The 22,814-nt window shown below is 39.3% G+C and overlaps 2 protein-coding genes and 1 non-coding gene across 6 annotated transcripts in view; 1 reads left to right on the top strand and 2 right to left on the bottom strand.

Annotated features, from left to right (window-relative positions):
- ly75 (lymphocyte antigen 75) overlaps positions 1–3,235 on the bottom strand; it is a 40,554-nt gene extending 37,319 nt beyond the window's left edge. The window contains exon 1 of one of the 2 annotated variants that reach the window (XM_086024972.1): positions 3,039–3,235. In XM_086024972.1, coding sequence (XP_085881098.1) covers positions 3,039–3,120 — 82 coding nt within the window. In that variant the 5' untranslated portion in view covers positions 3,121–3,235. The remainder of the gene's footprint in view (positions 1–3,038) is intronic. The other variant, XM_086024970.1, reaches the window with a different exon arrangement.
- Positions 3,236–5,112: 1,877 nt separating this feature from the next.
- Positions 5,113–22,814, bottom strand: part of pla2r1 (phospholipase A2 receptor 1) — a 33,690-nt gene continuing 15,988 nt past the window's right edge. For 2 of the 3 annotated variants that reach the window (XM_086026765.1, XM_086026767.1), the window contains 19 exons: positions 22,337–22,548; positions 21,886–22,031; positions 21,299–21,383; positions 20,467–20,602; positions 20,355–20,390; positions 19,816–19,976; positions 19,479–19,543; positions 18,434–18,537; positions 18,227–18,363; positions 16,303–16,420; positions 15,616–15,755; positions 14,484–14,622; positions 13,651–13,901; positions 12,527–12,701; positions 11,888–12,022; positions 10,512–10,634; positions 9,561–9,737; positions 8,627–8,662; positions 5,113–8,047 (listed from right to left, as the gene is read on the bottom strand). In XM_086026765.1, coding sequence (XP_085882891.1) covers positions 7,833–8,047; positions 8,627–8,662; positions 9,561–9,737; positions 10,512–10,634; positions 11,888–12,022; positions 12,527–12,701; positions 13,651–13,901; positions 14,484–14,622; positions 15,616–15,755; positions 16,303–16,420; positions 18,227–18,363; positions 18,434–18,537; positions 19,479–19,543; positions 19,816–19,976; positions 20,355–20,390; positions 20,467–20,602; positions 21,299–21,383; positions 21,886–22,031; positions 22,337–22,548 — 2,591 coding nt within the window. In that variant the 3' untranslated portion in view covers positions 5,113–7,832. The remainder of the gene's footprint in view (positions 8,048–8,626; positions 8,663–9,560; positions 9,738–10,511; positions 10,635–11,887; positions 12,023–12,526; positions 12,702–13,650; positions 13,902–14,483; positions 14,623–15,615; positions 15,756–16,302; positions 16,421–18,226; positions 18,364–18,433; positions 18,538–19,478; positions 19,544–19,815; positions 19,977–20,354; positions 20,391–20,466; positions 20,603–21,298; positions 21,384–21,885; positions 22,032–22,336; positions 22,549–22,814) is intronic. The other variant, XM_086026766.1, reaches the window with a different exon arrangement.
- On the top strand, positions 18,943–19,015 carry trnaf-gaa (transfer RNA phenylalanine (anticodon GAA)). The gene has a single exon. It is a non-coding gene; the product is annotated as a tRNA-Phe (tRNA).

Genomic DNA, 22,814 nt, shown 5'->3' with positions numbered 1-22,814 from the left:
TCCCATATAATTGACCGGCTACTTAATTGGTCGGGCCCGAGTCATTAGGCTGCTCTATCTGGTGTCTGCACCTTGGACACCTGGGGGCAGAATATACTGTACCTGGACACAGAGGAGACATCACAACTAACCAGCAGTAATAGAAGTCGTTCTTCGCAGATGATAAATAATGCATGCCTGTGAGTATTGCTATATTATCTGTCTTAACCAAGATTGTCGATAAAGCGTTTTTTAATCAACTCAGCAATTTCTTGAAGTTAAAATGACTTTTTGATGAATTCCAATCAGGCTTCCGACTTCATCACAGTACATAAACAGCTCTTATTAAAGTACTACATGATAAAATTGAATTGAACTCTGACGCAGGGAAGGTGCCGGTGCTAGTCTTATTGGATCTCAGTGCAGCATTTGATACAATTGGTCATAATATTATGTTGAGCAGGCTGGAAACTTGGGTAGGATTAAATGCAACAGTCCAAAATTAGTTGAGGTCTTACTTGGAGGAAAGGACTTACTTTGTGACCATTGGGAGTTTTGAATCTGATCAAATGGCCGTGACCAGTGGGGTCGATCAAGGGTCAGTCCTTGGACACTTCTGTCATCAGTCTGTATTTGTTACCTTTGGGTGGGGTCAAATGCTTCAGTGCGCCAATATTGACTATCATGGCTATGCAGATGACACACAACTATATTTATGAATGTCTCCAAATGACAGCAGTTCAATTAACGTGCTGTGTCACTCTCTACAGCAAATTAACATCTGGATGAACCAAACATTCCTTCAGTTAAACCAAAACAAAACAGAGGTAATTGTTTTCAGCAATGAAAAAAAGAGGGCCCCTGTCTTTAGAAACCAAACACCAAGTCCGAAATCTTAGTGTGGCGATAGACTCAGACCTGACTTTCAGCAATCAAAACAAATCAATCACTAAAACAGCCTTTTACTAGATGAAAACGATATCCCGACTGAAGTGTTGTATGTTCCAAACAGACTAGGAGAAACTTATCCATGCTTTTATTTTCAGTTTACCCAATTATTGTTCTTACTGGACTCTCTCAAAGGAGCATCAAAAAGCTGCAGCTCATTCAGAAGGCTGCTGCTCGGGTTCTGACCAGAACAAAGAGATCAGAACATATTACTCCAGTCATAAAGACTTTACACTGGCTCAGAATCAGCTGTAGAATAGATTTGTAAATTCTGCTACTGGTCCACTGGATGGTTTGGATCCTGAATACATCAAACAAATGCTGATTGAATATAAACCCAGTAGGGATCTGAGCTCTGTAGACTTGAATCAATTAGTGGAGTCCGGAGTTCCAAGTAAACATGATGAAGCTGCATTTATTTGTCAGGCTACACACACATGGAATAAGATGCCAACAGAAGTGAAGTCAGAGTGTAAATGCTTATAATCCAAATTGAAAATGCTGTTCTTTTGTTTCCGATACTTAAGTCTTCTAATCTTTTTTTTAAGTAATTTTATAATAACTATTTTATCCCCTTTACTTTTACCTTTAAAAATGTTGTAAATGTTTTTAAAGTTTTCTGTTAATGTGTTTAAATGTTGTCAATGTACATTCTTTTAATAATTTTGGTTAACTATTTTTGTTTTCTCTGCTTTGCTTCTGAATGTCGTTAACTCTTGTTTGTGAATGCTTTTAGGTGTTATGTCTTTGCTTGTGTGAAGCAACATTGAGTTACCTTGTGTATGAATTTTTTCCTTTATAAATAAAGCTGCCTTGCCCTGCCTACATGTGTTGCTCCACTGTTTCTGTTTAAGGTATATCCAAAGTCCGGCTCGGGGGCCCAATGCAGCTCGTGTTCAAATGTCCACCGGCCCGCAGCCTCGGGCATAAAATTAATCATTTTGTGGACTGACAGATAGCAGCAGGCCCGTGGCCACGCTATTAGGTGCTTTCGGAAATACAGTACCTCCAAACACGGCCCTCTCAAAACTGTGTTAGATGTTGGAGTGAACCCCTCGCTGCATGACATTTGTGTGGCCCTTTCCAGCCTATTTTAAAAATAGAGATTGTAGTAATGACAAAAAGTTGACAAGATAGGGCAAATGCTTCTAAGGCAAGTGGAAATTGGCAGATTTTTTCCCCTGAAATATAAAAACACTGCCTAGTTTGCTAAAAGATTGTGGCTGTTATCCAGGAATTCAATATTATGAGTCACTACCAGATGAAATATGCAAACCACGACAAGGCGACTGGTAACGTACACTGTGAAAAGTTAGAGCAACTGAAACCTAAATGATCGGCTCTCACACATTCTCACCTCACCAAATCTGGCCCTCTCTGCAAAAAGGTTGGACACCCCTGGTTTAAATGGTTATAACACTGTTACATGAATACTATTTGTTAGTATGTATATGGCGTTTCTTATTATGGTTAGCATTAAAGTAGCAGACCAAAAGGCTAAGCTCTAACAGCATCCATCCATCCATCCATCCATCCAGTAGGCCTAATTCTTTTTATTTTATGTTTAGTTTGACAGTAAACAGAGAGTGGCAATAAATGTAGGTCAGTGATTCTGATAGTGTAGAACGATGGAGTTTGCTCGCCTTGATGGCATACCACTGGGCTTCAGACCTAATGCATTCTAGCGGGATGTCGTATCGATTTCTATTTCTGGAGCTCTCTCCACTGATTTCGGACAAATAGCCAGTGGACACGCCCCTAAATGGGAGACCCCCAACAAGCACACACGACGTTTGTATTATTTACATTGTTTAATTTGGCAGGCCGAAACAACCGGGATAAATGTGTGATTCAATCAGAGTCAAAGTGAACAGCATTTAACTTTTTGGACAAGGTAAAACAAGCAAACACTGACTTATAGCACTTTTATAATGTTTGTTTTTGCGCAGTTATTGTTGCTCAGTAGGGCAGCGGCTATTGTCCTGGTTTGTGTGTGAAAGAAGCTCTTACGAGGGGTTCGCACGACAGACATGAAAGTTTCGCCCTGCTACGAGGGGGGGTTGGATGGGGTAATGAACTGTAAAAAGTCTGTTTTGCAGGCGGCTGCTTACCCAAAGTCGAGCATGTCCCCCTCAATACAGCTGTCCCCAACAACAACAACAACAACAAACAAAGTGTCGCCGTTCGGAACATTTTCAGCAAGATTATCCTTTTCTTGGCGAAGTCATAAAGGTTGCGACTTCCGCGAAATACTGAGCTGTGAACGAAAGTTGTGCCAGTCCCCTCAGAGTAAAGCGAAAGTGAAAAGATGGCCCACCCCGCTGTCAATTGCACAAGCGCCAAAGAGTCTAACAAGTTAGAAATGTAAGCTGGAGTACAACTTCCGACGCATCTTACAAAATAAAGGTAATGTCCGGTAGCTTGCTCATTAGCGAGACCACTTCAAATGAAAATGCTTGTTCAAATACGTAATGTTAAGTCATTACACAAAATAACTTAATTATTGCTGTACTCAAGTAGATAAGGTACCTGTATTTTATTTGAGTATTTAGTTTTCTTACAACGTTTTGGTGTCTGTACATTTGAATGTTTAGTTTTCATTTTTTGTTTGTTTTAATTTTATTCCCTGCATTTCAGAGATGAAATAAGTTTGTGCATTCTATGTAAGTATAAGTACAGACACTCAGTGCAAGTGAAATAACTAGGGAAATTATTTCATGTGAGGTTTATTTCTCGATTGTTCCAAGTTAACAAATTGGGCATTGTATAACTTACAGTAAAGTGTCGTGTGTTTTTTAACTTTTTGTTACTCCTTAGAGTTGAATCAGTGATGCTACTAGTTGTACCTTTTTTAAAACACCCGTACCTGTACTTCCACTTAGGTACAGACAGAGTGTGACTGAGTACTTTTACCACTTCTGAATAATATACAGCAACAGCACAAACATTAAAATGTGTGAACACTTGCAATGGAAAAATGAATACATTATATTATCTATCATATTAGCAAATATAGTGATGGTAGTATTTTAAAATCAACTTATGTGACAAAAAACCTTCAATTAATTAAATAAAATTGCAGTATGAAAAAGTTTGATGAAGACTGCACTGTAATTCCTAGTGTTGCATGTACAAATTTCCCTAAGGAGATTGTCCTACGTTGGCATTTTTTTAAAATTGTTTTTTCTTTGTGCTATGCAGTGCTATGTTTAATTTCTGTATCACAATGAGATGGTTTGTCAACAAATTACAGTGCAAAAAAATAAAGATGAAATGTGAATCTTGCCCAGTCTCTTGCGATCAATCTTCCACATACACAGGCGTCTCAAACTTCGGTCCTCGGGGGCTGCTTTCCTGTATGTTTTAGCTGTTTCCTTCTGCAACACACCTGATTCAAATGATCGGGATCGTAATCAGGTCCCTGCAGAACTTGCTGATGATCTGATCATTTGAATCAGGTGTGTTGCAGGTGTGGGGAAACTTCGGAGTTTGAGACCCCTGCACATACACAAAGGTGTAACTTTCAATTTAGAATGCTGAATTTGGCATAAAACCCCAAGCAGCAGTTTAAATCAGAACATCCCTCTATCATACACTGTTATAGTGGCAAAATGACAAAGCAATTTATGAACCTTTTTGAGAAATGCACTTCCTGTTTTGCAGATTACAATTCCGTTCTAAGAAATGTACCAGAGCGACTGAGAACAACTGCATTATACCACTTATGTTTCTTTCAAGTAGTGTACTTTCCCGATTTTTATGAACAACACACACAATGTCCACTCATAAACCACAAAAACAAACAGCACACTATGCACTGATGTCTTCTTGAACATTTGGTGCTTATACACTCATGCACAGTGATGTTGTCCTTTTGATTTAGAAAAGTGCAGCTGCTGCGGTTTTACTCCTTCGATGTAGCTCATGCTATGAATTATTAATAACATCCTGCTGTTGGATTCTCTTCTGATTGACAATAACCGCACTTTGCCATCACAATTTTCCAAACGATTTCTCTTTGACCTCAGCTACGTAAGGTAAATAAAACAAAAATTTTACTGCTTCATCATGTAACCTTTAAACTCCCAGGCAATAATTGTGGTGTGATAAAAGGTGTATAATACATTACAGAGCAGGAGACTGAATAAAGATAAGTAGTTCCCACAAATGAAAACACCATTCATGTATCATTTTATCATGCAAAACTTTGTTTGTTAGACCTCTTTCAATTTATTGGAATACACACAAATGTGCAAATTACAGCTTATAACTTTTGCTTTGCAACAAATAACACATCCTGTTATATGACATCATATATGGAAAGTCGTTTTTTGAACATTTATTCAATATACTGTACTTGATATCCAGGTTAAGGTCCCTGTCCTACAACACTCTTTAGCCTCATGACTAGAATAATTCAATGGAAGAGTAGAATGACATGTCTTATTAGTAAAGTTATTTCCACTACTATTGCAACTTTTGTCCTACTAGTACATAATTCAACATTACTCATAAACTACTGTACGAGCAACATGACTGTAGGCCCAACTAGGAGGCATGCATCACTCACCTAAATAAGTAGCACCGAAATACCCACACTGACTTTAGCCTCACAAGTAACATAGTTGTTCTACTAGTATGCCAATGTTGTCCGACTAGTGCACAGAAATCTCATACAGTGGTGGTAACTTTTTGTTTTACAAATAAGACACAGTTGATCTAATACTGCCCCTGGTTATCCTTCTGTGTAAATATCTTGTGACGACAGAGATCATACTAGTACTGGTACACAGGCCTTAAGGCAGATATCCTTAAGACTGAATAAACACTCAAATGGCTTTCCATAAATCCATTTGAACATTTATTCTATACCCTTGATTTCCAGGTTAAGGTCTATGTACTAGTAAGCTGTTTACCCCCACTAATAGGAGCACTTTGGCATCCTAGTAGGACAACAACATGTTATGTACTAGTGAGGCAAAACTACAAATAGACATTTTGGTGCTACTACTCGGGTCCACGTGGCTTCATGTGTGACACATCTGCAATTTGGGCCTGGTAGTGTTTATAGTGCAGCACAGCACTTTAGAAGTGTGGTTGAGTTTCATACTAGTAGGTCAAATTTGGCAACTGTAGTGGAAAAGCACTACTCGTAGTTCTACTTGTGCACCCTAGACATTCTACTAGTCGTGTGCTGAAGTGTCTTATAGTGAGGACAAAGAGCTTAATTAAGTAGGATATCAAGGAAATTGAATTAATACTTGGAATCGACAACCTTCCATCACCGTCTAAGGTTTGAGGTTTGACAGCTCTCAACACACAAAAACAAAACATGTATTTACATCTAATACTAGCAGAGCTGGTCATTTTCAATGCTTTAGTCCGTCTATGAATTCCCGTCTATATTTCAGGCCCGCCCGGTCAGTCAGAGTCAGCCAAACGGCATCGAGAATGGACTTTAACGGTACCACGTCACACACAGATGCCACACTCCAGACATGCGGCCAAAATAAAAAAAAATTTAAAAAAATGAAACAGTGTTGCATACTTTTTAGTCCCAAAGACGCAATGTCATGTGGCCCATATTGACTTTATTTCACTGATCACCACGTGTGTCTGTTCTTTTTATTTCAGATTTTTTTCTTTAACTAGCGGTGTGTCTACTTGCGCGAAAATTAAATTCTCGGCGCGGATTGGCCGGCACCGACGAGGGGAGAACTTAGTGACGGATAGACGATGCCCAGCTCTGAATACTAGCAGTACTGACCAAATATCTGTATTATAAATGCAGTTCCAAAAACATTCATTGGACTGTGATTAATTGTACAAAGTAAAAAAAAGTACATTACAAAACATTTTATTTTTTACAACAATCTCCTTTAAGAATGCGACAATCATTTAAGTATTTTATCTTACCCAACCCTAACCCTCAAAACAGTTTCCAACCTCATTTGCATTTCCAGGCATCAGTTTTCCCTTTTGTCATGTGAATTAGTGAAAAGTAATTTCACATGAGCGGAAATAGCTCAGTTAGGAGATCGCAAGATCCCTGGTTGAATCCTGGGTTTTGGCAATATGTTGTTGTTTTCCTACAGGAAGCTCAAGTCTCTGGAAAGTCATTGAAGCATTTGTTCCATACCCTTGATATTCAGTTTAAGGGCCATGCAGTAGTATGCTCTTTGTCCTCACTAGCAAGACAATTCAGCACACTAGCAGAACCACTTGGGCAGACTCGTCAAACAATGGTATTAGTAGTAACGTTCTTCCCACTACTGGAAGACATTTTGGCAACTTTGGCGTAGTAAGAGGACAACTACATGTTACCAGCGAGGCAAAATGGTGCTCTAATTGACATCTGTGCGCTACTAACTAGTACTACTAGTGAAGTGCTTGATGTTAACAAGTAGAATTCGATGATGTCCCTAGTAGTACTAGTAGCATGCGGTTGTAAACTAGTGCTTATGCCTCACTAGTATTATGTAGGTGCCCTACTAATAAACCAAGATTGTCCTACTAGTGAGGTTAAAAAGCGCTCTAGTAAATGGACTATCAAAGCTCCTTGAGCGTTCTATACATCTATAAAGCGCACTGTAAGTTCATATTAATAAGCCAAAAATGGTACTAGTCGTGAAAAAAAAATTATTTATGTCCAGCTTAAGGTCATATTAGTAGGCCAAAGGTGGCACTTGTAGAGGAAAAATCGTTACTAGTAAGACGCAGTCATTTTACTAATGTGCTGAATTGTTTTACTAGTGAGGACAACGAGCTACGAGTTAGTTCATGGCCCAATGGAATAAACGCTCAAATGGTTTCCTTACATGTCCTTGTAATACTGAATTATAAAATGTTTGCTACCACGATCCGAACACTGTTCCGAAGCAATGTGGCAATGTCAGTCTTTAACGTTATCCTGAGTGATCTTCCAGCTCTGTGATCAGCACATTACCATCAGACTCGGTAGCTTGGGAGCCCGTTTGTCGGTAATAGGCACTACCGAGTGCAGGGAGCCCCCGAAAATGTGCAGCATTTCTTCTGTAAGCAAAGCACAGTGCTCCTGCCAGCAGAGCAAAGATCAACACGGCTACCAGCACAGCAGCAAGGACAACGCCGTAGTGTAATCCTGAAATGCAAAGTACACAATGGTTGGGTTAGGGTTAGGGTTAACCCTTCTCAAAATAGAAGTTGTCAATCATTTGCTCCATTTGAGTGTAGCCTAACTCATTAAATGCCTCTTTCGAGATAGTAAGACTATTACATGAAATTGACACCTTGTCCAAAAATTGATAGATGATGACATCTGGTAGCAAACTAACCCTATAATTTTGTTGACTAAAGGTTTTGTTGACATAAAAGTGTTGACTGTAGAATGGAAAGCATTATATCCAAATTGTTTGATTCAATCCAGTAAACATATCATTTAAAATACAGTGTTTTCATGGGTTTAGAACGAAATAATAGCACAAACAATAGAACCAAAGGTTCAGTTGATTGTAAACAGTATATTATGTCATATTTAAAGAGCTAAATTTGGAAATAAACAAATGCCCACCCTTCTGAATTGTCATTACATTTGTGGTAAAAGCCCACAGGGTTAAGATACATCATATCAAAACAGGAGCAATGGACGAAACCCTCACATGACATGACAGCAACTGTATAGCCCAATAAAGAATTAAACTGCAATTAAAGTCCACTTTACCACTGAATGGTTCCACTTCCACCTCAGTAGTTACATCTGCAAAAGAGCATAGTAGGTGAGGTTCTTTTTTTCGGTGTTTTTCAATTCAGAATGGCAATTAATTAGACAATAAACTCTCACTTTCACAGTGATAATGTGTGCGTGTAAGAGAAAATCAGTAGTGTGTCAGTGTTTCATTAGTGTGTGTGAGAGGGTTTCAGTAGTGTGTGTCAGCGGGCAAAAAAATCATTAGTGTGTGAAAGAGCATTTCATTTGGGTTGTGAGAGTGTTTCTGTCGTGTATTTGAAAAATAGTCAGTAGAGTGTGAGAGTGTTCCTCTAGTGCAAATGAGAGTGTTTCTGTATTGTGCATGAGAGTGTATCAGTAGTGTGTGCCCGCGGAAAACAAAAAATCTGTAGAAATGTGAGAGTGTTTGAGTAGTGAGTGTGCATGAGAGTGCATAAAAAAGTGTGAGCAAAAAAATGCAATAGTGTGTGAGAGCATTCAATGGTGTGTCTACGTGTGTATGAATGTAAGAATAGCAGTTTGTATGAGAGCGTTTCTATGTTCCAAAGAAGTGTTTCAGTAGTGCATTTGAAAGCGTTTCATTAGTGTTAATTCAGTAGTACTTGTGAGACCTTTTAAGTACGGTAGTATGAAAGTGTTTCTGTAGTTTATGTGAGCAAAAAAATCTGTGTGAGAGCATTTCAATAGTGAGTGACAGTGCTTCTCTAGTGTGTGTTTGAAAAATTGTCAGTAGTGTGTATGAGAGTGTTTCAATAGTGTGTATTAGCATGTTCCAGTAAAGATTATGAGAGAGTTCCAATACAATATGTGAGCGTAAAAACTTCAGTAGTGTGTGTTTCAGGAGTGTGCATGGGAGGATTTCGGTAGTGTGTGTGAGAGGTAAGCCCCGAATGGCCCCTCGTGATTCTTCAAGACATGCCCAGATCACCTGAGATTGTTTTGCAAACAAAGCCGCGGCGCTCGGTGCACCCTGACAATCGCCACACTCCGTCAACCGCCCGGGTGGTGGCACAGGTGTCTGCAGTCAGCAACTTGAAGTCTGGAGCTTTGTTGGGCCAGCTGCTGTAGTCCAAAGGGGAACCGTCCACCCAAGACATAGAATTTGCTAGAACCAGAAGGCATTGTTCATTGATATATGTACTAGTGGAATAACTGTGTCATACTAGAGATGTTTGTTTTCCACTACTGAACACTAATAGGACAACTTTGGCATGCTTGTATGACAACTACATGTTACTAGTGAGGCAAAACCTATGCACAAGTTGACATTTGCGCACTACCACTAGAAAAGCATAAACTACTAGAATCGTATAATGTCATTACTGTTGGTAATGTATAGTTGTCCTACTAATTTGTCAAAGTTGTCCTAGTTGTCGGATAAAAGCATACAATTCCAAGTATCAGCTATCAATTTATTGCATGTCTTTGCGATTCGCATATTGCAGATTCCATTATTGCGATGCCAATATTTTTTCGCACCCTAGTTGCTCTACTAGTGCACTAAATAGTATCTCCCGATGCCTAATAATTACTCAATATCCTTGATATCGACTTCATGTAATTTTCCTACTAGTATGCCAAAGTTGTCCTATATGCTAGTTGTGTACAGAAATGTCATTTTAGCAAGACACAGTTGTTCTACTTGTCTGCCCTAGTCATTGTATTACAGTACTACTAAATTGTCTTACTAGTACTTACTTTATGATGTATATCTAGGATATGGACTAGTAAACCAATTCAGACAATCGTTCTACCAGTATGCTGATTTGTCATATTAGGGACAACAGAGCATGTACTAGTACATGGATATCAAAGGTATGGAATAAATGCTCGTGTGGTTAGTACATCATTTAATAGCTCCAAATAAGCAGACGCTCACTGTCAATGTTGAAGTAAAGCCCCAACCACATGTTCTGGTGAAGGAACCCTGAAGACCAAACCTGCTCCAGAACAAAGCGGTTCTCTACCTCGTTCTCGATGCACAGGACATCTGAAGTGTTGACTGGAAAAGCAAAAAGACAATCAATAAAGTGATCTGTGTTTTGTAAAACGGCCGAATTACATTTGTTTTTCGCTCGCTCATGTATACTACAGTACGCACAAAAAGGAAGAGATATTGGGGCCTTCAGGTGAAATTTACAGACAAATTTAAAATTCACTATAACCTTTACAGGGGAAATGAATTTCACCTTCTCTAAACTATTGAATGCGCATGGCCTGTTGCTCAATGTTTCAGTACTTTTTTGGGGGGAACAGCAAAATTCATAACTGGTGTTTGAGCATTAATATTATCCCAGGACATCCACTTCTATGCCTTTCTGTGATTCTTCCAGCCTCTCGTTTTGGTCTATTGGTCATTCCGAGAGCCAAAAAGAAGTCAGCAGGTTCTATAGCATTCTCTTTTCGGGCTCTAGTACCGTGATTGGTCGTTGTGAGCAGTTGTGATGTCATTTTGAGTCGACAGAAGACAAAATGGCCGCACCCGGAGATGGCTAAAAACGAGTGGATTAACACTTATTCCACAAACGCAATATTTATCAGAATGCCCTGTTTCAACTAGTGGGCTTGCATAGAACATATTCTTGAAAAAAATATATTGGGGTTGACTTCACCTTTAAGTGCTATACAAATAAACCTGACTTGTCTTGACTCCGTATCTCTGTAGTAACCTGCTCACGACGCTCTGAAAACCTTCTTTTTGAAGCCTCTCTATTTTGCCCCTTGTGTATTTGTTCAAAATGTGCCAAAACACTGAACAGTTGAACAAGTGTATTGTTTAGAAAAGTTCAGATTACCTTCACCTGTAAAGGTTGTAGCGCATTTTCGGCTCATACTGAAATTCAACCTGAAAGCCAAACGATAACTGCCACTTTGTGTGAGTCGTGTATGCGCTTTGGGTCAATTCAAGTTGGGAAACACAGGTAGTACACTTCAGCGCAACAGCACCACTTTTGTCCTGTAGGGGGAGTTCCTACATTTAAGCACATTGTATCAATCGGCTAATGCGCCTACTGATTCTTAAATGGGAGAAAGCAAATTAACCCCAAAGACAGGATTCCTCCTCTCGGAAGGCTATGCAATAGATCCAATGAGATACCATGTTAATAAGAGAGAGAGAAAAAAGATACAACGGCAGTATTTAAATATGTTTATGTGACATGGGAGGGGTAAAACTATTTTTAATGTCATGTGGTCTCTCTGAATTGTAATTTTCAACTATCCTGGGTTGGTCTGAGATCAATCCCTCCACCTTACCTTTGCGTCTGCAGTGCTCACGTGCGTCCTCAAAAGTCAGTCTCTGCACCAGAGGCTCAAAGTTGTAGCAGCCACGTCCAAATTTCACCCATGTCGAGGGGCACACAGCCTCATAGGAGATAAACGGCTTATTCCCTGCAAGGGAAAGCAGAAAATTATTGCTTTCTTTTTAGGGTAGCAAAATTATAGCAATTTGAAAGTTGTTGTTTTTTTCATGGCAATTAGCGAGAATATACACAAATTAACTGACAAAACAATATTGAAGGTTAGAGCTTAATAGGGAAATTTAACTTGCTCTTCTACTTACAAATAAATTGATTGAATTATCAAGTTTTTTAACTGCATGATTTTGTCTAGATGTGTGCCTATGGCAAAACAAAATGTTTATATTTAGACTTGAATATGATACCTTTTAATTTAATACACCTCAATTTCCAGTTCAAGGACATGAGTCTCATGGAAAGCTTCCAACTTTGAATATTTGCAAAATTCCCCATCTTAACTGCCCGTGAAGATTTACGGCAACTTTTCATAAATCATCCACCCGTTTGCAACTCAAGCTGTGCAACTAAAGTGGTGCTAAAAGCAGCAAAGACCTGTAATCAGATTTGAATCCACGTTTGAGTGTTTATATTTTACTTGGGGGAGGAATGTGACACAAGGCTCCTGGTAGAAGAGTTTCACAGTCAGCTCGCCGCCATCCCCCATTCACATCCATGTACACGCATTCCCCGCTCTCAAAGTCATCTTCAGCCGAGTCCCAGTGTGTGTACACGGTATCGCTGCCGTCTGACCACTGGTAGTTGATGCCACTCTGTAAACAAACATGATTATGCCACATTCAGTCAGGATGAGGTGGCCCTCTTGGCTCAGTGTATGATGCAATTGCTTGTTTGTGGTTATTTTACACACATTTGAATTCATTTGTCAGTATTGTAAATGTGCCAATTCCTTCTCAGGTATATCATATAGATATAAAAGACGATTCGATACGTATCTCGACAAATTTCAAAGTGGAACGATTTGGTTCGATTGGATGAACCCGCACCTTTTCAAAAAAACGTTTTTTCTGGTTCAAAACAGTTTTTGTTCCCCCTATGAGTTGCCTATTTAGTACCTAAATTTGTAGTTGCCTATTTACTACCTAAAATTTCTGCGCAGCCATTATTGTCAAAACCACTGGCAACAAAAGTGAGTAACATAAAAGTGTCCAAATTGGGGCCAAAGTATCAATATTTTGTGTGGCCACCATTATTTTCCAGCACTGCCTTAAACCTCTTGAGCTTGAAGCTCACCCAAGCTTCACAGGAGGCCACAAATACAGCATTTTTTGAAAATACGATTGTTAAGCTCTGACAGGAAAGATGAGACACGTGTCGCAGTTAGAGATGTCTATATTTATAGCTACAATAACCACACTTCAATACATTCCACAAGGGTCCTATTCTGTCTAGAGGACACACCCACTGTGGAGATGGGCCACATACCACAGCACGAATAGCTTCCAGGTGACATTCTCTTGGAATTTCAAAGAATCTTTTCCCAGTCTTTATTATATAACATAAAGAGAAGCAGATTGCTAAATATTTTCTTTTAAAGAGATGTGCATTCTAGGACACACAAGAATTCACCCATCACAGCAGATTTGCAACCCTAGTTCTAAATACAGTGGCTATTGCATGCGTGAGCAAATAGAATGCTTAGTAATTTATATTTGGCAAAAATTGCTGTAATGTTGAAGCACGTCATAACGAGTCACTTACATCTTGGCTGTACAGTCCAATCCAGTGCGGGACTCCCAATCTATTGACAAGCACCGTGAGGAAAGCCTGGTGGTAGGCATCGGTGATGCTCACTAGGTCCGAATCGTTGTCTATGCACATATGCATGGCGTCATACCAGCTCATGTTGCCTGAAACCACCTTGTAACTGCGACTTTGGTACTCGATGCTGTCGGGGAGTGGGTGTCGAGACGAGTGGCTGGGGGGTTTGGATGTATCTAAAAACGGGAACACTGGTAATTGCAAAGAAGATCTCTATGGGAACAATAAATGAGCTTTATAGTCAAGATCAAATGAATTTGAATGTTCTATTGTACTACTTTTAACATCCAAAAAAGAAAACACACTCGATAATCACCAGACTGGTATTCCTGCACAATATAACAAGCTCAAATGCGAGCAAGCTAAATAAAAAAATTCTGACTTTACGATAATATTTTCACTGATTTTACTGACAATGTTTAATTAGAATTGTGGATTTTGTGAAATTGCAATGCACTATATGAAGAGAAGTTTTTAATATTTTCCCCACTCATGTGGCCTTTCAGTAAAAATGTGATTATCACAATTTTAAAGACTTTATGATTTATATGTGTGTTTTATATATTGTGAAGGCCCTAATGTTGTGCCCGCTTGTTGCTTACACAGTGGTTGCTTGATTTACGACTGGATGGATTAATGACATTTCAATCCATTTCAATTGGGAAATTAAAATTGCAAGTCAAAGTACCACTGTATTGCGTATTCATGCTGGGGTATTCTATTTAATTGGTTAAATGATAATATCCAAATAAAAAATAGAACTGGACACTTACCTTGAGGTTTTTGGCAAACAAAGCCATAGCCATCCTCACTGCACTTCTCATCATACCACTTCCCTGTCAGGTGGACGTTGTGGTTGTTGGACAGCACAGTGCACAGAGGTTCGTCAGCAAAGCCACTGAGCAACTCATCCTAATGGAGTTACATCACAATATACGTCAGTCACATTTTTATACATGTATGGCCTCCTCACCTGACTTTGACCCCACCTACAAAGGAAGTACACACACCCAAAATATTTTCCACTCTCCACAAAATACAATTCAAAACGGTTTTCGGTAAGTGGCATACGAAACAATGCAAGGACGGTTCGATTTGAAAGTGGAACGATTCGATTTGGTTCAAGCCAGTGGGATTACGATTCGATTCGAAATGATACAGCTCAGTTCATGAGGGTAAGAAGCAATTACTTTTTTGTTGTCATTATACATACTGTACATTTAAATGAACTTGTCAAACTGTAAATGTGGCCTTTCCTTCTAAGATATATCACTCCAATAAAAGACAATTCGATATCAAAGTGGAACGATTCGGTTCGATTCGATGGACTTGCATCTCTTAAATAAAAACGATTTTTTCCGAATCAAATCTTTTTTTTTTATTACACTCCTACCAGTTACGATATGCATCTTCAAGCAATCGTTTTTAATAGGGGTTTTTTTAAGTCGACAGGCAAATCCGAATTTATAGTTGCAAGCTTTTAGTGTAGTACCACGTTGTGCCACAACATGCAGGGCAGCTGGAGGTCTACTGGAAAAGATGCAGCATAATTAACAGCAAGATGAAGAGTTAGAGGAGGTCCTCAACTACTTTAAACTCCAGTAACAGTCGTTGTTCTCACAGAGCAGAGTGAATAGAATGTGCTTGCGCGTACTCGTATTTGCTCTGCTTTGTTGTTTGAAGGGTTACAATTACCGTAACGTTGATGCTAATTTCCGTAAGCTTGTATATGGCTTTTGGTATGTTGATAATGAATACTTTAAAAAGCATGTTTTGATAAGTTTAAAACGATACAAAATAGATATAGTATATGATTTCTCTAATCCCACATTTTCACCTATAAGGAACAATTCTCAATTCTCCCATTATCAATGTAGGACATGCTCTCTCGTCACAGGAGCTTACATTGAGGTAGCTCTTTGGTTCAACGGGAGACCAGTTGGTATAGCTGACTGGTCTCCCGTTAGTCCATTTCATGGTGTCTTGATTCCACAGACCAATCCACACGCCGACAGAGATTCCTTGAAGCAGCATGGTGATGTATGCTGCGTGGAAAAGACACACAATGACATGAAAGAAGAAGCCATACACCAAAAAAATAACCAACATAAAAAAATACTCTCCTTTGTTACAGCAGAATCTATTAGTTTGTCTCATATTATTCATGATCGTACTTTCAATTTTGATTTGATCCTGATCGAAAGTATTACTTTTGCCTTTATCCCAAACTATAAATATTAACACAAAGTGAACGTACTATGATCGACCATTTTATCAATCCTTAATTTTTTTCGCTTTTGATAAATGCAGTAATTACCATTACATCAAAATATATTTTGATTTGATAAAATAAATGAAATAGTTTAGCATTAGTTAATTTTTTTACCTTTTCTGAAGTTAAATGTAATTATGTTGTGACTGTTGTTTTTATGAGGATTATTATTATTATGGACTGCTGTTTTTTTGTCATTTAAATACAAATTACAACATTTTTTTGTTGTTTTGGGGGACAGGCTGGAAAGGATCACTGAGATTACCATTCATTTCAATGGGAAAAGATGATTAGCATTCAATCAAGTAAACTAAACATACCTTGTTCAATCTCATCCTCTATGGACACGAGTGAGCCTTGGAACGAGGAGCAGATGGACCGGGCGTCATTCCAGCTCTTTCCCTCCCTTGAAGTGTCGGGGAGGTGAAGCAGGAGACACTGCACATGCACACAAAGGGAAATGTCTCATTTGCATGAAGGTCGCCTTAGAGAGTTAGCGAAGCAAAGGAAGGAACAAGGAGAAGTTTCCACTTGGTTACAGTTAATTCAGGCCACAATTCATGCATATCCTGCTGCTCCATTAGTTTCCTTTACATAAGCAATTGCAAAATTTGATTATTCAATGAGAGCAAGCAATCATAAAACTTGGACGTAAAATGTACTGTAAGTGTTAGTTTAATTATTTACACTTGAAAAATACAAACATGCTTTTTTTTTTACTGGTATTTATTTATTTAATCAGTACATTTAATTCAGTTTATAATACTGACTATAGAATCTCTCATGGAGAAATTGAACTTAATCGCAGAGGACCAGACCAAATGCAGGAATGCTGCACTTTTTGAGCGAGGGTTGTTTTCGATGTTTCAATATTTTCCAGAAGACGCTGGCTTTGAATCAAGGAAACCATTCAAAGACTTTTGCTGTAATGGACTTTTGAAAACAAGTTATAGACGAAAATAAAGTTCCATCAGCAGTGACTGGAACAAAAATGTCACCAGTTTGATAACAAAATAATGGAGATTACACTATATGCTACAGGTAGGGCTGCTCGATTAAGCGATTTTGACCCGAAACCGAATTTTCTGCATAAAACGATTTTAAAAACGTTCAAATCGGCACGTTCGATTTTTTTTAATTTTTGGTGTATCTAAGCCACCGTAGTTTCCTCTGCATTTCCGCTTCCTCCCAGTGCGCGGAGTCCGATGACAACAACAACAACAACAACATCCCTGGCTACCGGCGATTCTGCTATTTGCTCAGGCAAGTGAGCGTTTAGTTAATAAATCGGGAAAATATAGATCTGTAGTGTAGTGTGTTTCCCGCATGTACAATACAACCCGTGAGCAAGTTACTCAACGTCTGAAAGGCGTCCCTTTTTTTTCTCCTCTACAACGGACATCTCGTCCAACCGGTGCATTCACAGTGCATTGTATTATTGAGTGACAATTTTGCACTATTCATTGATTTATGTTTAAGTAAGACCAGGGAGAAAGGTGAAAGGCTAGTCACTAGCTGGTTGGCAAAATGACTTGCTGACAGACTGTTTGGTTGACAGACTTGAATGTCTACCTTCTCTCATGTTGATGATTTCGTTTCAGATGGTATATGCACTTTCATTATTGGTTTGATTAAGAACAGATCTGAAATCTATTGTGTAAGTAATATGATGTTAATCCCAATGTATTGTTCCGTGTGTATTAAGTTAAATTGACTGGCATTTTGAGTTCAAAGAAAGAAAAATTAAGTTTAAATAAAAGACATTCAAAATACTTCATTTTTCATTATTTTTTATTTTACAAAGAAATTGTCATCGTAATCGTAAAATCGGGTTTGAGAGAAAATAATTGGGATTTTCTTGTTAGGCAAAATCGAACAGCCCTAGCTACAGGCATGTAGATTTCCGTAACTTTTCTTGGGGGCATGCCAATAACTACTTACTTTACGTACTATGTACTTTCGGTACCTGGGAATTCAGTGAGGACTTAAAGATAATGAATTCATAGATTTGTTTCTACTTACATTATTCATGTTTGAAGGAAATTGCTGAAAACACGCAAAGACTGAGAATTATGTCAGACTCAATTGTGTGGTGTGTCAAAATACGTAAACAGGCAAGAATTGTCAAGTCACCGAGCTCAAGGTCAAGTCAGGTCTTTTGTAAGCTTAGCCAAGCCTCAAATCCGCAAATGGGCGACTTCAATCGGATTTTTGTGACTGGAGTCCCGCACGCCTGGCGTTTACCTTGTGTCCAAAGTACAGCCATTTCTCTGGACACCCTCCAATGTAATGCGGCTCCCTCGGAGTCTCCACAACAGAGACGGTCTTTCTCTTACAAACGTATCCGTAAAGATCGCTGCATTTATTGGCCGACCACTTCCCTGCATCGCACGAGAACACAATCAACACACATACATCGTGCACATGCATCACTGGCAGCTGTGTGATTACCTGTTGCTGAGGACATGGTGACACAAAACCCATTTTTTTTAATGTGGTGGCCATCAGCCTCTTGTGCCCAGTTATGAAAATTCACCTCTGTCTTGTCACTCCACCTGCCAAAACAAAAAAAAAACCTTAACTCAGCATTTGAAACCCATATCAGGTGTTTAATTTAACAGCATTGTATGGAAAGCCGTTTCAACTTTTATTCAATATTCTTAATATCCAGCTCAAGGACCGATGTACTAGCACGCTCTAGTAAGACATTTAAATGCACTAGTAGACTATGTTTTTGTAATTTTTTTCCCTCCAGGTGCCTGAGTCGTTCGAACTTCGACCAGTGTGCTAAACTGCCTAGTCGTGGTGACAAATATTGTACTAGTACCTGGATATCAAGGCTAACTTTTTTTTTTTTAGGGGCGGGGGGGGGCCCAAAGTATTCTGTACTAAACTGATGCGTTTCAACCTATCCATTTTTGCTTTTGTTGAGTGACTGACCAAAACCTCAGCACTCACAAGCCGAAATAGCTCAGTTGGGAGAGCGTTAGACTGAAGATCTAAAGGTCCCTGGTTCGATCCCGGGTTTCGGCAGTGGAACGCAGATTACTTTTCCAGGAAGCTCAGGTCTTTGTGTGGCCGCTTTATCATTTTTTTCTAACGTCTGACTTTTCTGTGTAAATCCATTTGAGCATTTCTTCCAACTAGATTAACATCCATACACTGTAGTAGCATGGTTGTTTTCCTCACTGGTAAGCACACGATTAGACATACTCATTCTCCGAGAGCGTACTAGTACATGGACCTTAATCTGGCTATGAAGAATATGGAAAAATATACTCAAATGGCTTTCGAAAAACATTTCATTTATTAAATTTAGATAACCATCCAAGTTGAATGATTCCACATTGTATCAAGGACATACCAAATTACATGGCGCTTTTCCTTTCCAATGTGCCCCTCCAATATCATTTCAATAGGATGTATAACCAATTGGAAGCAACTATAGAACTACAACCATTGCAATATTAAGCAGCTCAAAGACACACACACACACCTGACCTCCTCTCCATGCTGGTCAATGGAAAGACCAATCCACCAGTCAGTGGGGCCTAGGGAGAGCTGAGGAGAAACACAATGAACAGCCATTCATCCCGTTTGGCCTTAATATCACTTTCTTCCATTGTTTGGTTTTGTGCCTACTCACGCTCTGTACTTAAGCAGAAGTACAGATATTTGTGTAAGAAAAAAAAAGGCAAAAGAAAAAACGATTTTTTTTGTAGCGCACGGATGTTAACTACTGTACAGTTTTGTCTCTCTAGTGCCAAAGTGTGTATGGAAATCTACTGATGGATCGATGAATCAAATCTGTGTGATTATGTGAACCAACGAACCCGCCGCAAGCGCTCTTTAACAAAGTTCAGCTCCTCTCTGGAGTGAATGGACAGCAGGTAAGCTCCCATCATCTGGCAGGCAAGAGAGACAGCGTCCCAGGTGAAGGGCTGCTTGGCCACCAGGTACTCAGCTCCACGATAAAACACCCATGGCTCGCTCTCTGTGGGAGAACCACGGGGGTCAGTGTATAATACCCACAGAAGTTTCGGGATATTCAGTTTTGGGTTGAAATTTAAGGATTAAATGTACCATTTCTGTTGATCCACGAATGCAATTTGTAACAGGTTCTTCATTTTGTATTCAGGTTCCAGTATACTGTGAAATGCCCTACCCATTGAAATTACAGTGGCTACCTCGGTGGAATTGGTAAATCTTGACTTCAAGACCATGTCAAGTGAATTCAGATGTTTGTTTTGAAATACATTAGACATGTTTGAAGATAAATGCTGAACACGGTTGCAAAGACTGACAACTCCGTGGAACTGAATTGTGGAGATGTTTTTTTGAAATGTGCGTTCAATAAAAGCAAAGCACTCACGCTCAGTGTACCAGTAGGGTTTTTTCAGTTGATCTCCTGCAACATTGATATATTTTAGTAAATCATTACATTGCACCTTCTGTATGCCAATGTTTTGGGTAAAGACTTTTACCTCTGGCCAGCTTACAGATCCACTCGTGTTTGCTTTCACACGGCCGCGGCATGATGCTGTTGGGCAGGTCACTGTAAACTGCGCAGTCCCTCCTGTCATCCTCCTCATTTTTATCCTCCACAAAGGAGGTCATCACCTGCATAAAAACAGCCAAAATACATTCAGTGGCAGAGACGGCAAGCCGTTTGGGCAGGCATTTAATCCATATTCTTGATAAGGATTAAGGCGCATGGACTAGCACACTTTTTGTACTCGCCTTTAAAACAATTCACCCCACAAGTAGAATGACTGTGTCTTACTAGGAACATATTTTTCTCCTATTGCGTGACATTTCTTCACACCATTAGGACAACTTTATTACTTAGTATGGTCCAAGAGGCTGCTAGCGCATGACACACGCCTACTAGATGGGCATAGTAATGTTACTAGTGCACCACAGTAGTTTAGTAGTAACATTTTATTGTGCACTAGTAGTCATTCTACAACTGTGCTGATTTGTCTTACTAGAAAAGACAATGAGCGCACTACTACAGTACATGGACTTTGAGCTAGAAATGAAGGATATCCAATAAACGCACAAACAGCTTTTCTTAGGCCACAACATGACGCACACAGTCTTATAAAAAAAAAAATAGTGTTTGGTTGTAGTTTACAGTAAATTGCAACATGTTGAGGGGTGTTTGTAATATTCCGGTTACCTCTGGTAAGAGCCAAATGTTAAGGACAATAGTTAGTTGCCAAGATAAAACATTTCTCATACTGTTATATTTTGCATCATAATTTGGACAGGTTGTGTGATATGAATTTTGGAGGATATTCAAAGGGCACTTACAGGAGAACCATCAGACCATTCCCAAGCTCCTGGATGTTCAGGATCTCTTTTATTAAAGCCGACCCACAGCCAGCGACCCTCTGTTCTGAAAAGGAGGAGCAGAATACTAGGTCTGATTATGTGTCCAGATTCTTCTGACATTGGAACCCAAACTAAAATGTATTTGGTAATCATCTCAATCAACACATAGCTTGAACATAAAATGCGTGTGTCCTCGGAGGCGTGCTATGGAGATTTCTACATTGAAGAAGTGGGCAGGGACCCACTTCGCCGATGTTATCTTCCTGCAGCACTTCATTTGATTAACTTTCACATTATTTTAACTAACACTGTATAGTATCATAATGTGTGTTCAATGTTGCCCACTCGGCATCCATTGCAGCCTGATCCTGGAAGGGGGATTCCCCCATCTGTGGTCCCTTCTCAAGGTTTCTAATTTTCCCCCAGATGGGTTTTTTGAGTTTTTCCTTGCCCTCCTGGGGGTTAAGATCAGGGGATGTGGGGCGGGGGGGCTCTAGCCAAATTCACTTGTATTTAATGTCATAATCCAACAATTACACATTCTGCAATTATGAGCCTGTACCAACCCTTCAAACATGGTACTGAGGAGTTGCTTGACAAACACCTGCTCCTCATAGTGGCGGAAACTGGCCAGCTGGGCCCCGAGAGCCTGGCAAAAGTAATCTGCTTCCACCCAAGAACGTTTCATGAGCACCTTTTCGTCATGGAACACCTAAAAGAACAACACTTTTTTGTCAGTTTAGCATACATTCAAAATGTTTTTGTGAAAAAAAAATAAATAGAAGAAAAAATGCCTTCTACGCCCAATTCTATGTGTGCAAAATCTAGGAAAATATCAAAAGAAATAAAACTACACAAATGCACACAGACTGCGCTAGACTTGCGCTAGGCATGGAAATTGAGCCCATTGTGAGTAGTGTTTTTCCCCTCAGGATTCCCACACAGCTCTATCAAGGGCCAACAAGAATTATATTTACAGAGTGATGCATATTTGAAAAAGAAAGTTAATGCTCATACTTTAAAACAGTAGAGAAGACCAGCCTGTGAATCCCATCCTGGAGGACAGGCGCTGAAGGCATCAATGTGTGCTTCGGGCAGCAGCTCAACTTCCTGGTAGCTGCTGATGCTCTGCTTACACACTGACAAGGCCTTGTGGGAGTTGCAGTCTTTCACTTCCCAGTGGCCCAGAGCAGACCCACCTGACATCGCAACACAGCCGTTGGCACTGACTAAAATGGGAAAGATTAAATAAGTTGGAAAGTACATTTTATTTACAGTGTGCTTTGCATGATTTTGAATAGTCATACATAAAAATATTACATACAAACATACATACATATAAAAAAAAAAAACAAACATACATACAAATTAGTCAAACAAATTACAGAATGCTTACATTTTACATTTGATACAAGAAAAAACCCATCAAATGAAAAATAAATCAGTCCAGCAATCATGTAGTGCACTTACTAATATGTACTATCAGGATTAGAAG

This window comes from Filicampus tigris, chromosome 3 (assembly GCF_054856515.1).
Source record: "Filicampus tigris isolate MCC_2025a chromosome 3, RoL_Ftig_1.0, whole genome shotgun sequence".
Classification (NCBI taxonomy): Eukaryota; Metazoa; Chordata; class Actinopteri; order Syngnathiformes; family Syngnathidae; genus Filicampus; species Filicampus tigris.
The sequence above is the reverse complement of the archived record's forward strand: the minus strand, read 5'-3'. Positions and strand labels throughout refer to the sequence as shown.